At 43.6% G+C, this 14,999-nt stretch overlaps 1 protein-coding gene across 3 annotated transcripts in view; it reads right to left on the bottom strand.

Moving 5' to 3' along the window:
* Arsb (arylsulfatase B) overlaps positions 1–14,999 on the bottom strand; it is a 159,288-nt gene that overhangs the window by 71,618 nt on the left and 72,671 nt on the right. For 2 of the 3 annotated variants that reach the window (XR_005500242.2, NM_033443.1), the window contains 1 exon segment: positions 13,235–13,478. The exons of the other annotated variant lie outside the window; for it this stretch is intronic. Coding sequence is in view for 1 of the 2 variants with exons in the window: in NM_033443.1 (NP_254278.1) it covers positions 13,235–13,478 (244 nt within the window). In the remaining variant the exon portion in view is untranslated. 3 annotated transcript variants of the gene reach the window in all.

Genomic DNA, 14,999 nt, shown 5'->3' with positions numbered 1-14,999 from the left:
CAGAGTCTTTGTTACTGATTTTTCTGCTCGTAGAAAGCATCACAGCAGCAGAGCATCGAGCTTCAGCAGTCTAGAGTGACTCATTACTTCTTCAGAGGGAAGCTAACGCTCTGGCCGTGCTACAAAAGTGGGATTCCCTGGATGAGGGCTGCCACCTTACTTTAAGCAGGGAAACTGAGCTGAGACCTAGAGAGGATGATTGCGCAGAAGACACTGTGGATGCTAAGCCTGAAAGAGATACTGAGTTAGAGCTTTCGGCCCTGATACCGATGAACCTGATGGCTGAAGTGAAGAAACTGAGGACATTCCGGACAAACAACTCAGTGTCAGTTCTCAGAATGATCAGTTGCTGAAAGGAACAGCAGTGGGAAATGGTCATCAGTCCAGCAGCAACCGAAGGACCCCGTAAAGCAGAAGAGACAGAGTTAAGGTGAAGACCATGTGATTCTGGAGGAGCATAAACCAGTTCTGCCGGTAACATCTTGCTTCAGCCAGCCACGCCCTGTGCCTATTAGAAGTGTAAGCTGCCTCCCCATCACCACATCAGTCAGTGTTGGCAACGTCATTCTGAAAACTCACGTTATGTCTGAAAAGAAAACCGACTTTTTTAAACCTATTGCAAACGGGAAGATGGTTAACAGCTGAAAGGAGGCATCTTTCAAATCTGTTCCCACACCATGGAAGGATTTACACTAGCTTTTTATGTATATAATATATATTATACAGTGTTTATATTTTAAAAAAGATATTACTGGGGCATCCATTTTCTGTGGACTCTTTGATACTTCAAGCCCTCTTGCCTTAGCATTATGAAAAAAAAAAAAAAGAGAAAACTTACTTTACCAGGGTAATGCTCACTTTCCAGAAATTATTGAAATTTGGACAACATTTAACTTAAGCTTCAAGCAGCTTTTTATGAGCTTGTAGCAATCCGGTGCAGTAACGGAGCCATTTCCCATTTGAAATGGCTTCGACGGTAAATTAACAAGTCAGTTATTAAACTAGCAGGATCCGACGATGATACATCTAGGGAAAGCAGAGGTAATTGACTGACTTATTTCTACGTAATGTTTCACCGAGAGACGTTTCCATCTCATTACAGCTGCTTTCCTTATCTTTTCCATTGGACTTTGCATGGATTTTCTTTTTCTTTTCTTTTCTTTCTTTTTGTTTACATTTTTAAGAGTGGGGTTAGATATTCTTACCATGGGGTTTTTTACAGGGTTATATAATAGCAGTGCTGTGCTTTTAGCTGTAGCATTTAATTTTTTAATTTTCCATTTTTCAAGAATAGTTTCTGCTTTGTTAATATTTATACACGGGCTACTTGTTGAAGTAATTAATTAAAAATATAACCAAGTACCTAAGTCTTTCAGCTGATGTACTAAATATTAAATTCCCTTAAGTCAGGCAGAATTGTTTTTACAATTTGATAAATTATGCAGTAGTGTAATGGCAATTTTTAAAAATGCAGATTTAAGCCTGTACATTACTGGATCTGATGACTTGGCAAGAGAATCAGGTGCTTTCAGCTTTCTTGAGAAAACCCTATGTGGAACGTTTACACTGACTAACAAGCTGGTATTGCTGGGTCCTTGATTTAAAGAAATTAATTTGGAAAACAAAAAGAATCTGCCACGAGTCCCGAGTTTCTAGGGAAATTTAAAAAGACTCAGCAAAGGATAATTCAAACCTTTGGCAAATGAAAACTATTTTCCCACTATGGAGAGAAAGTCACAAGCCCAGCAAAACTGTCACACGATATTTCGGCATTATGCAAATATAATCAACACAGTACCTGTCAATATATAAAAGCTGTAGTATCGCTTCCCAACCTTCTGAGCAGAATTAAGCCCAAAACCACCAGGCATTGGAAATTCTAAATTCCCAGGTACTGACCTTAGGTACTGACCTAAGGGAAGAAAATGGAATAAACAAGTAAGCCCAGCATGGTGGCCTATTCCTGTAACCCAGTGCTGAAGCATCAGGACTGCAGCCTGCTTGAGCCCAGCATCAACTACACAGTAGGTCCCAGGCTAGCAGGTCCACAGTGTATGCACTATCTAAAGAAAAGAGAAGGGGCTGGAGAGATGGCTCAGCGCTTAAGAGCACTGGCTGCTCTTCCAGAGGTCCTGACTTCAATTCCCAGCAACCACATGGTGACTCACAACCATCTGTAATGGGATCAGATGCCCTCTTCTGGTTGTGTCTGAAGACAGCTACAGTGTACTCACATACATTAAATAAATAAATAAATCTTTAAAAATGTATTTGTAACTTTTTCAAAAAGGAAGGGGGGAAGGGGGAGAAACAGCAGCAGAAGCAGAAAAAAAAACCTCTCAGAAACTAGGGCCATGAAATATAACTAAAAGGCAGAGAGCAAAGAGAACTGAAAAGAGAAGATAATTTTTAAAAAGCTCAGAGAAAACTGCGGGTAGATCCAAATATCTACAGCGGAGGCTTGTGAAGAAGACAATGAAATGTGGAAGACAGGGTTAAACCCAGTCAGAAGGCAGTTGGTTACCTCCACAATGTTCATGCAAGAATCACGCAACAGGCTTATCTCAAATGTCTATATTTCACCCTTCCCGTCAAGGCTCAGGGAACGTTACAGAAGAGAGGGCAGAAAGACTGGAAGAACAGGGATTGGGAAGGCCTGAGACATAACTTGCCATAACAGTGTTTTCTGGGCATAACTAGTTTTGCTTTTATGAATTCATGGCAGGTGTGGCTACCTGCCTAAGATATGGACAAAAATCAAGCCAGTCGAAATTCCAGCATGGGTCAGGGAGGGACCCACAAGAACCCATCTCTATCTGGGGAGCTTTTGGCAACTGATGAGTGCTGGAGGGGGAAGAGTCAGTCGCATCAGCCCCTGGTAGGCTGACCATGCTCCAATGGACGGCCCTACACCCCTGAGCGTGTAGACAAAACTAAACATGCTCAGTGGATTATATAAAAGGAGGAAGGCCATGAAGTATTGAGAGGATAGGATGTGCTGGTGGGGATTTGGAAGTCTGGGGGACTGAGGGGTAGACACGATCAAAATACATTGTGTACATGTATGAAATTCTCAAAAGAGTAAACTTTAAAATGTATTTTCCAAAAACGCATCACTCAAATAAATGTACTGATGACAGCATCTTTGACCAAAGCGAGATTCAGAGGAATACAGAAAGGCTGGCAGCCACCAAGGTAAATCTGTGATGCTTGACATTGAATCAAAGATCAACCAGCATGCGAAGAGGACCCGCAAAGAGGCTGACCAACTAGTCACAACCACCCAGAGGAGACACGCATGCTGCTAATTGTTTGCTAATTCACAGTTGCTGCACTGCAGCCATGACACCGTAGGTGTTCAAGAAGTTAAAGTTAAAAGACCAGCGTTTAACTCTTAGAAGTAAAAGCACCAAAGCGTGAAATGGAAAACAGTCCAGCTGTACTTAACTGGTGATTGGATATTGAGAGATGACACACTCGAAGGTCGTAATAATTAGCCTTAGTTGTAAACTTGATTGGGTTTATAAAAAATATCTAGAAGATTAGGAACACACACACTTCTCAGTATTTTCAGGGAAGATTTAATCATGAGGCTTCTGACCTAAGCAAATGGTTTAATCCACTGACCATCCAAAGTCTGATGAGACTACTGGGGACTGAGGCTCGCCTGGAGGGTAGGGCCTCAGCTGCAGATGAGCATCTCTGAGTAAGTACATTCGAGACTATATCTTGGTCTTGCCCTCTTCTTGCTACTGGCTGCTACGAAATGAACGGCTGCCTCTTTCACACACCCTTGCCAACATGGTATCCAGTCTCCTCTGCTGAACACGGCGGGTCCAAGTGATGAGTGTTCTTGGAAGGAAGAGAAACTACCTTTTTGAAAACAACATCCCTGTCCCACTTAGTTTTAACTGTGAACCTGATACCTAGAGTCATCTGAGAGGAAAGCTTCCACTACAGAATTGGCCTCCTGGCATATCTGGGGTATTGTCTCGATTGATAATTGATGCAGAAGGGCCAGGCCCATTGTGGGCAGCACCATCCCTAGGAAGATGGTGCTGGGTTGTATAGGAAAGCTTGCGAAGTATCATCCACAGAGCACCTAGTAAGCAACAAGCATGGCTTTAGCTCCACATTCCTGCCCTGAATTCCCTCAGTGATGGATTGTGATCTGGGCGTATAGACCAAATAAATCCTGTCCTCCCCGAGGTTCTTTAGGTCACAGTGGTATATCACAGCAATAGAAAACAATCTAGGACAGCCCTGGAACTCTGATATTTCTCATAGCAGTTTAACAGTTTGAAGCAAGATTAAGAAGAATTGATGTCTGCACACTGACGGAGACCTCTGCAGCACTGGCCATCGCTGGCCTCCATCCATTACTGCCATGCCCAACTCAGGCGCCTCTGCTGAACGCTGAAAAAAACCAACATCGTCTTAAAAAATGGTTTTTCCATTTCTGGGAAAAAAAAAAACTCCCATCCTCTGGGCATAGATCAAGTGACTCTGACACTTGGCTGGCCGCTTGTTTTTTTGCTGGTTGGGAAGGTGACTGGCCGCTTTCTTGGTACCTGCTGCTGGGTACAAGATGCCCTGCCACTGATGTGGAAAAACCTGCATGGAGCCAGGGGCAGAAGCAGGGGGGGAGGGGTTGTTTTTTTTTTCTTTCTGGAATGATAAAGTTGAAAGTCATCCTTCACTTTAGGGATAGGAATTTGCTGGATTTTCAACAGAACGAGCCTGGAAATGTGTCTACAGATTAAACCATAGGCACAAATCGGACTTAAAAAAAATAACAGAAAAGGAGGCCCACTTATGATATGCCGTACTTGGGCCTATGTTTTTGGAAACAGTCCTGAAGGACCCAGAGCTTCGGTTCCCTAAGGAGTTTATCACCAAGAGAACACTCTAGGGCTAAAGAAGGACAGCAACTTCGAATTAAATGGTGACCACATACGGTGCCGATTTCTCCGCACATAGAAGCCAGACTCTAAAGGTCACTCCTGATTGAGATCATCTTAGTGAAATGTGGGTTTACAACCTGAAATCTGGTGATACAGATCTGGACAGTGCCAAAAATAATAGTCCACGGTTCAGGAACAAGGGAATTTTTTTTTCAGAATGATCAAAACATACCACAGAACAAGTGTACATTTCTGATATGAAACAAAACAAAAATAAAAACTGACTGAGCTCCTAGCACACCACAGTGTGACCACATCAGAACCAAGTACATTTGCCTTGTTCTGATTTTGTATTCGTGTGTGGAGTGCATGAGTGTGTGTGTATGTGCATATTTAAATGTGTGTGAATGCATACATTGCCCATGTGTGTGAAAGCCAAAGTTAACATCCCCTGGATGGTGGGAAGAGATACCATGGCCAAGGACAACATTTAGTTGGGGCTGGCTCACAGGTCAGAGGTTCGGTCCATTATCATCAAGGAGGAACATAACAGCATCCAGGGAGGCATGATGCAGGAGGAGCTGAGAGTTCTACATCTTCTTCCGAAGGCAAACAGAAGACCAGCATCCTCAGGAAGCTAGGAGGAAGCTCTCTCAAAGTCCACCCCCACAGTGACACACTTCCTCCAACAAGGTCATACCTCCTCATAGTGTCATTTTCTGGGTCAAGCATATTCAAACTACCATACCAGCTTAGACAATGAATCAGAGTCTCTCACTGAACCCTTGGCCAGCTGATTCAGTTTGTTCCAGAGATGCCCTGTGTCACCAGCTCCCGTGTGCTAGGGTTATAAGCAGACCACTGTGTACCCTGGCACATGTCCATGAGGGTCTGAACTCAGTTCATGTTTGTGCTGCAAGCACTCTGCCCACTGAATCATCTAACTTTTTTTTTGAGACTTACTCTGTAGCCCAGGCTAGCCTGAAATTTGCCATCTAGCTACCTCAGGATCCCATGTATTGTGCACCCAGCTTTTCTTCCTTCTTTGTCAGCCTTCAGTGACTGTCACATTTAAAGTGGCTGATGGACATTAGTTCAGCACTGTGTGCTCAGATATTACTTTTTTGAAGATTTATTTATCTATTTTATGTTTATGAATACACTGTAGCTATCTGTCTTCAGACACACCAGAAGAGGGCATCAAATCCCATTACAGATGGTTCTGAGCCACATGGTGTGATTGCTGGGAATTGAACTCAGGACTTCTGGAAGAGCAGTCAGTGCTCTTAACCACTGAGCCATCTCTCCAGCCCTGTGCTTAGATGTTTATTTCCTTTTCATTGTGAAATGTTTTGTTTTTGCACTAGAGAAGCAAGGGAGACATAGGCTTGTCCAGAACTGTTTTATATTTTCCTATATGCACTGGCATAGGATAATTTATTTGGACATTCTTATATGCTATGTCTCTCAGTGAGATCAGCTTCTCCTCTTTTTTTTTTTTTTTTTTTTGTTCAGGAAGCGAGATTTTCTTCTGAGTGTTGTGGTTTGATTTTCTTCCATGTAATTCCTGCATTGTGAGGTGGCAGCTCAGGAGGTAAGAACACTTGGAGTTCTTGCAGAGGACCTGGGTTCAGGTCTCAGCACCCAGAAGGTGGCTCACAACCATCCAGACTCCAGTTTCAGGGGATCTGACACCCTCTTCTACCCTCCATGTGAAGCGGGCATGTGCATACACATTCATGTGGGCAAAATCCATAAACATAAATATTTTTTTAGAAATGGCTTTTTTAGATAAGTAAAAGTATATACTTTCAAAAGGAAAATACAAATGGAAAAACGTTTAAGATTTTTTTCAAAGACCATATAAGAAAGGCTGTGTTGAAAATGAACATTTCTAATCATGAAGGAATAAAAGTGTTATAGCCCACCTAGAGAACAATATGGTTATATATATTTCCATATATAAAAACCATGTCTATAAGTGGCCATTTTTCTTTAGCACACTTACTTAAATTTTATATATAAATATATATAAATGTATGTGTATGAGTATGTATATGTATATATACATACATATATACATACATTCATATGCTAAATGTAGGCAAAGATTTTTTTGCAGGCTTAGTTCATTTCAGTGTTATTGATTAAAACATCAGGAGGCTGGGACTGGAAAAGTAGCTCAGTGGTTAAGAGCACTCTCTGTTTTTGGAGAGTACCTGGGTTTGATTCTCAGCACTGGCCTGGTACTTCACAACTGTAACTCTAGTTTCAGGGGATCTGATGCCCTCTTCTGGTCTCCATGGATACTGCAATGTGGTATTTATATACATATACACACATGAAATGAAAATAAATGATAAATCTATTTTCAAAGTTCAGGCAATGGTTAATGTAGCAATGAGTCTTCATCACAATAGTATTTGCTAGAATTAGCAGGATGACATAAGAAAGAGCTGGCTTTATATGTAGCGATTGACTATAAAAATGATTATTTTTTTTCTTTAGCATGATTGACTTTGTATCTCTTAAATGAGAAAAAGGGTGCAGAAAAACAGTGAAAAAATGCATTCGTGGGTGTGCACGCGCCACCAACGATCGGACTTGGGGCCTACGCATACTAAATAATCACTACCCCACAACGAACCTTTTAAAAGGCAAATGTTTGGGTTTAAAAAAGAAGTTTCAATATTTCTAGGATCTACAGTTCACTTGCAAGTTTTTTTTTTGTTTGTTTGTTTTCATATTGTCACAATGGCAGTAAAACGTGTTCTCTTGTGGTTCTTTGGTATATCTTTATGGCATTTAATACATAAAGCACAAAATGTGTTATGTGATTGCTAAGTCATTGGTAAGACTTCTGGTTGGCAGCAAACTATTTGTAAGGCTGTGGAGAAGAGAGCCCAGAGAGCCTGAGTAGTGCAGTACCACCATGGCAATGACTAGGAGAGGTGAGCGGTAGTCACCTCATCACATGACAGACAGGCTTGTCTGTCACCCCCACCTTCAGCACAGTAGTCACTGAGCTGTGCACCAGACAGGGGTGCAGGAGCCTCGTGTGGGTGTACTTGATGCTGGGACAAAGGTTTGGGGAGCAGTAAGATGCTTCAGTATGAGAAATGACTTTTCAGCAACAGGAGAGGTACTGAGGAAGAAGGATTATTCTTCAGCCCAACAAAAACCAACCAAGTGAGAAGGCCAGGCTGATTCCATGACAGACTGCAAGTTGCCAGGCAAGGAGACTAGGCCTAAATCTCGGTTTCCAATAACTGGGCAATTCCAGGCAAGTCCAGGCCTTGGAAGCTGTCCCGACACCTGGTCTGAGGCAAGGACGACAGGTCAGCAGCAGTTTCCAGACTTCCCCAGCAACAGTTTCCAGAACTCCTCAGCAGCAGTTTCCAGAACTCCCCAGCAGCAGTTTCCAGACCTCCCCAGCAACAGTTTCCAGAACTCCCCAGCAGCAGTTTCCAGACTTCCCCAGCAACAGTTTCCAGAACTCCTCAGCAGCAGTTTCCAGACTTCCCCAGCAGCAGTTTCCAGAACTCCCCAGCAGCAGTTTCCAGACCTCCCCAGCAACAGTTTCCAGAACTCCCCAGCAGCAGTTTCCAGACTTCCCCAGCAACAGTTTCCAGACCTCCCCAGCAACAGTTTCTAGAACTCCTCAGCAGCAGTTTCCAGACTTCCCCAGCAACAGTTTCCAGAACTCCTCAGCAGCAGTTTCCAGACTTCCCCAGCAACAGTTTCCAGAACTCCTCAGCAAGTTTCCGGCCCCCACATCCTAGTAATAGAATGACCATAGAAATGGACCCAACAGACTAACATAGAAGTCGCCTACCCTGGAATTCCCTAATGTGCTTTAAATCAGGCCTGGAAGCCCATTTGATGATCTCTGTATTCTGGTAATGGGGAGACCCCAGCATGTTGGACTTCTGCAGAATAAAACACTCTGTGTTTATATACTATTTGAGTATGGGTGTCGTGTTTTTGTTTTGTTTTTTTTTTGTTTTTTGTTTTTTTTGCTAACCATGGACCCTTACATGAGGAAATAGTGCACAGCAGGAGATGGAGGGTGTGTAGGGTGAGTAGAGGGTGAGAAGGGAGTGGAGGCGGCAGAGAAGGGCAGGGGTAGAGTTTCTATGTAAGGTAACAGCTGTCCCATGTTATCCACACCCATGGTCCTTCAGACCACTGGCGTTACCACGAGTGAGCAAAGGAAACAAAAGGAATGGGGTGGCTCTTATAGAGTACCCTCTAACTCTAAGACTAGCAATGCCAGCCCTAACTCAGGTGAAGAACCCCTACATACAGAGAACTCATGTGTCAACCTCCCTGTGCAGGCTGTAGGGTAGGAGATTATAGCCAGGTAAGCCAGTGCCACAGGATATGCTGTGATGGCTGGGGATTACAGACCATAATACTGCAGCCCTTCCCTCTCCAGGCAGCCTAGAGAGATCAAGCAAAACCAGGGTGATGAACCCTGAGGTCAGGAACACAGCTCCCTGTGGCTTCAGTCCCTGGTGCAAATGTGACAGACAGCTGCCCCACCAGCTGCGGGCTTGTCTGCTCCCAAGGATAAACAGAGCCGGAAGAGAAGAGAGCAGTGTAGCATCTCTCCCACCAGCTACCGAGAAGAGAGCGGTGACCCTGCAATGAGGAATGAGCAGGCTGCAGTGGCAGGCCTGCTTTTGGCCTGTTGGCAGAAACCAGGGTCGCCTGTTCTGTGTGTGCCCCATGGGGCGTTTTCATTATTGTTGTTTTTACTTAAAGATGTTTCTTTTTTGGACATAATACAACAAGGCCTTGCTTTTCTCAATGTATATTGTTTTAGAAATGACCAAATTGAGATTTAAAAAAAACTGAAATTCATTTTTAATCTATAATGAAAGTTTAGAACTTTTTTAGGGCCTAGTTAAAACACCTGTTAAAAAAGATGTTAAATAAGAAGTTCAAGTGGTGATTATTAATCTCTACACACCCAGGTGTGTGTGTGTGGGAGGGTGCATATGCTTCTCACCACCCACCAGATATTCTGGATTACCGAATGAAACACACACACACACACACACACACACACACACACACACTCATACACACACACATACATATACACATACATACACATACATATACACACACTCATACACACACACATACATATACACATACACACACACTCATACGCACACATACATATACACATACACACACACTCATACACACACATACATATACACATGCACACACATACATATACACACACTCATACACACACATACATATACACATACACACACACATACATAAACACACACACATACACACACATACATATACACACACATGCACATATACACACACAGACACACACACATACACATACAGACATATACACTCATACATACACAAACTCATACATACATATACACACACATATATATATACATACACATACACACATATACACATACACACACAGACACAGACACACACATACACACACACACACATAGAGAGAGAGAGAGAGAGAGAAGAGAGAGAGAGAGAGAGAGGAGAGAGCGCCTTGTTTTTAATATGCCCTAAGCAGCTCAATGACTGGGCCACCCCCTAACTCCACGTGGCTAACACACACTCCCCTCCAATACTCCTGAGTTAATACTTACTAAGTCTGTATTTCATCTTTGCTGCCCTGGACCCTGCTGGGAAGCCCTCCTGGGGCCACATTTTTCCTGCACCTTTCCAGTGGGGTCTGTCTCCTAAGCCCTCATCATGGCTGAATCCCCTCTTCCCCTCTGTCCCTTCCCTGGAATCCTAACAGTCCTGCTTCTGTCTTCCTGCCCAGCCTTTGGCTGTAGGTAACTTTATTGACCAGTCAAAAACCAACTGGGGGGTTGGGGATTTAGCTCAGTGGTAGAGCACTTGCCTAGCAAACGCAAGGCCCTGGGTTCGGTCCCCAGCTCCGAAAAAAAAGAAAAGAAACAAAACAAAACAAAACAAACAAAAAAACAACTGGAGGCAGGCTTCCTTTAGTCCTACGTGCAAGACACTGCACACAGGTTTCTGAGTAACTTAATTAGCATGAGAACACAGGCCGCTCCAAGAAGTTTTAAAATTAAACATGAATTTCTGCCTGTGCAGGGGTAGCCTGAGACCCAGTGCTGTTCAAGGGTTATCTCTAGTTGAAAAAGTTGAAAAGTGGGCCAGTCCTTGTGTGTTGTTTGAATAGTGATTCTTACATTTTTATACATTCCCCAGGGAAAACCTGGAACTCGGCGAAGCAGAACCACTTAAACCAAGTCATAAAATTGATAGAAAGAGCTCTTCCTTGGGTTTGGAAAGCAGAGATCACCCCTAGTCTTCCCTCTGAGATGAGATACTGTTTGGGAAGTGGGAGGGCTGAGATGAGCAGATTTCCATCTTTCCAAAACTTTAAACTTTAAACTTCATGGTTCACACATTAAGGGCAGTCAAACATTCTCTTTATGAAATAATCTAAATCCTGTATGTATATATGTGTGTATGTGTGTGTGTATGTGTATATGTATGTGTGTGTATGTGTATATGTATGTGTGTGTATGTGTATATGTGTGTGTGTGTGTGTGTGTGTGTGTGTGTGTGTGTGTGTGTGTGTGTATGTAGGTCTGAGGACAGCTTATAGGAGTTGCTTTTCTCCTATTCCACATGGGTCTTGGGGATCAAACTCAGGTTGTCAGGCTTGCAAGCATCTTTTAAACATTAAAACAATTACAGAAAAAAATAGGAATATTAAGAAGAAGCAACATGCCTAGAAGCTGGGGACTGGCTCGTTTGAGCACGTGCAGTATTGGTACCATAACTCTGTGAACATGGCTTACTGGCTAGGAACTTGGTAGTTGTCACCAGCGACCACGGCCAGCCAGAGGGCAGCTAGGAGCACTGGAGAAAGATGACTTAAAAGGGTCAACATTTCGTCTAAAGAAGATTGCCACTATCTGATTCCATTCACTGGTTAGTCTTGCGGAAATACAGGCCAAATATTGCCAGACTTTTCTATTTTAAAAAACACTTTATCTGAAAGTAATTTCAAGTCTATAAAAAGTTATAAAAAATCATAGTACAAGAACATCTATGCCCCATCTTCTCAGATTGCTAATACTGGAGGTTTGAATCCACCCCAAACACAAAGTACACATACACACAACTATTTTATGAGCCATGTATATCACCACTCTTTACAGGTCCTCTATTGCGGATTTCCTACATATAGAAACATGAAACTCCACCATTTTGAACTGGGAAAGACAGGGCTGTGGAGAAAGAAAAATATGGAAGATACACAAAGAAGACCACAAGGAGGACCGTCAACCTGCCAGTCCCAAACAGAGCTCAGCACAGGAAAGAGCTTGAAAGGCACAACAACAGCATTTGTTGTTTTAGTAAAAGCAGTGCCTCCAGCGTATGTGATCTTATGCATAAACTGGATCTGGGTACCAGACCACAGACATACACGACATATATGTTATGTTAACATGTATGTTATACTAACATGTATGCTATAAAACATACTATGACACAGATGCTAGATTCAAGTTTCCTTCCCATGCTCCAGTGAAGCATCTTCCAGCCTCCAGGGCACGCACCTCCTTCCTCGCAGGTCGCATTTCCACACTGTGGGAGTGAACCATGAGCAGGGCCATTCCTACAGCTGCGAGCAGGCCCTGATCCTGTACGGTGTCCCCAGCACTCAAGGGACACTATTCCTCGCCTTCACACTAATCTCCACCCAAAGTCTCCATTATCTTGCTTCTTTCTATATTTCCTGGTTTAATACTTTTCTCCCTGACCCCTGTCACCACTCGAGCTTCTTGGGGGCCAGTGTTTTGCCTGAATTATTTATTCCTAATTTCCCAGAACCTAGGACAGAGTATCACATAGGAGGTCCTCATAAAATACTCATTAATGAGTGAAACTAAACCTAGTCCTAGAGACTGAAGTGTCTCCAGGACCCTACCCGAGTGCTTCCTTCTCTCTCCAGGCCTCCACTTTCCTAGCCCTCATGGGGGCAGATGCCCCCGCCTCCTGCAGAAAACCAGCCATACCCTATCCTACACCAAGAAAAACCCTCAACTTTACAGACCTACAGGGACATCTCAGGCTTCACGGAACACAGAACCCAAATCCCAAGTGTAAGACTCAAAACGTGTAATGGCAGTATCTGGAGGACACTTCACTTCTTTTTAGGAGCCGCTTGGCTGGCCTGTCATCTTACAAAGGGAAGTGGCCATTCTCCATCCGTCATGATAAGATGCTGGAGTTTCTGTCCTGACAACAAATGGGGCAAGATGTGCAGATACCTGATTGTTTCCCACACGTCGAAGCCATCCAGAGGTTTGGTTCCATGGGTGCTTCCCCCAGCCAGATTCACCAGCGTTGGAAGCCAATCGGTGATGTGCATGAGCTCCCGGCTCTTCACGCCTTTCTGTTTCAGCAAGGGGCTTGCCACGAAACCTGCTCCTCGGATGCCACCTTCCCACAGGGTCCCTTTCCTTCCTCGAAGTGGCCAGTTGTTGCCTCCAGACCTAGTCTGCCCGCCGTTGTCTGAAACACAGATAAGCCTTGGCATGGGTGGACGAAAGCTATCAAAATGGAGTCACTTGTGTGACCACATTCTCACCATAACAGATGAGAATATAATGGGGGAAGCTAAGGTTATGAAAGAGGGGGATCTCGTGCACATATGCCACACAACAAGAACAAGCTCAGGGGGCAGTGGTGGGAGAGGTCATGGTACCTTATACAAGAATAATCCAGCAAGGACATCCATCCAATAACTGTCCGTCTTAGCCTAGTGCTGTTCCTGCTGTTCATCTCTGAGGCCAAGGATGATTGCTTCAAGATAACTTAAGCAATCTTCCCCAGTTTTCATCTAAAAATATCCCATGTGCCAACCTCTTCAAAAGTGCTCATGGTGGTTACCAAGAGAACATGTTCCCGTTGCAGTGCTCTCTGCTTTCATGGAAACTCATGATCTTTGAGGCTCTCTCTGTTAATTGGGGGCTGGGGGAGGGATGACAACTTTATTGCTCTTTTAAAAACATTTTAAAATTATATATGAGTGTGTGTGTCTGCATGTGTGGGACTGTAGGTACCAGTGGAGGTTAGACGCTCACACAGGTGGGTGAGCCACCCTATGTGTAAAGGGAACTAGACCTTTTGCAAGAGCAGTGCAAATTCTTTTTTAAAAAAAGATAATTTATGGGCTGGAGAGATGGCTCAGTGGTTAAGAGCCCCGACTGCTCTTCCACAGGTCCTGAGTTCAAATCCCAGCAACCACATGGTGGCTTACAACCATCTGTAATGGGCTCTGATGCATTCTTCAGGTGTGTCTGAAGACAGTGACAATGTACTTATATATAATAGATAAATCTTAAAAAAAGATTATTTATTTATTTTTATTTTATGTGCATTGGTGTCTTGCCTGTATGTCTGCGAAAGGATGTTAGATTACCTAGAACCGGAGTCCCAGACAGTTGCCAACTGCCATGTGGGTGCTGGAATTGAACTTGGGTCCCCAGGAAGAGCATTCAAGGCTCTTAACCTCTGAGCCATCCCTCCAGCATGCTCCTCCCACAGCAGCACACATTCTTAAGTATCTTTCTGGATGTTAACTCCTTTATTACTCCTGACCCTGTCTTGCCTCCCCATCTTTCCAAATGGTAGTAAGGGTTTCAAGGATTTTGCCTAAGGGTGGCCAGACACTAAAAAGTGAGGCCTGGTACATTTCCAGTTGTTATCTCTTAGAATACATTCAAGGATAGAAGGGCTTCACATAACTCTTGTTAAATGGTTCTGGAAGAACAGTGGGGAAAACCCTTCCCTGTCCCCTACTCTCTACTCCTCTCCCACTGGACACTGTGCTCCAGTACCAGAAATAGCCAGGCTCCAACATGACACTTAACTGATAAAAGACCTTTAATCCTCTGAGTTCCAGTGTGGATAGGACTAGGCAAAGCCATGGACGAACTGTACGTGAACTGGACAACAATATACATGGAAGGAGATGAGGGCTGGGGTTCACAGTTCATATAAAGAAAACTCAGGGGAGCTTCACTTGGTGAC

The sequence above is a fragment of the Rattus norvegicus genome, chromosome 2 (genome assembly GCF_036323735.1).
Source record: "Rattus norvegicus strain BN/NHsdMcwi chromosome 2, GRCr8, whole genome shotgun sequence".
In the NCBI taxonomy this organism is placed as follows: Eukaryota; Metazoa; Chordata; class Mammalia; order Rodentia; family Muridae; genus Rattus; species Rattus norvegicus.
This window is presented reverse-complemented; position numbering and strand designations above follow the sequence as displayed.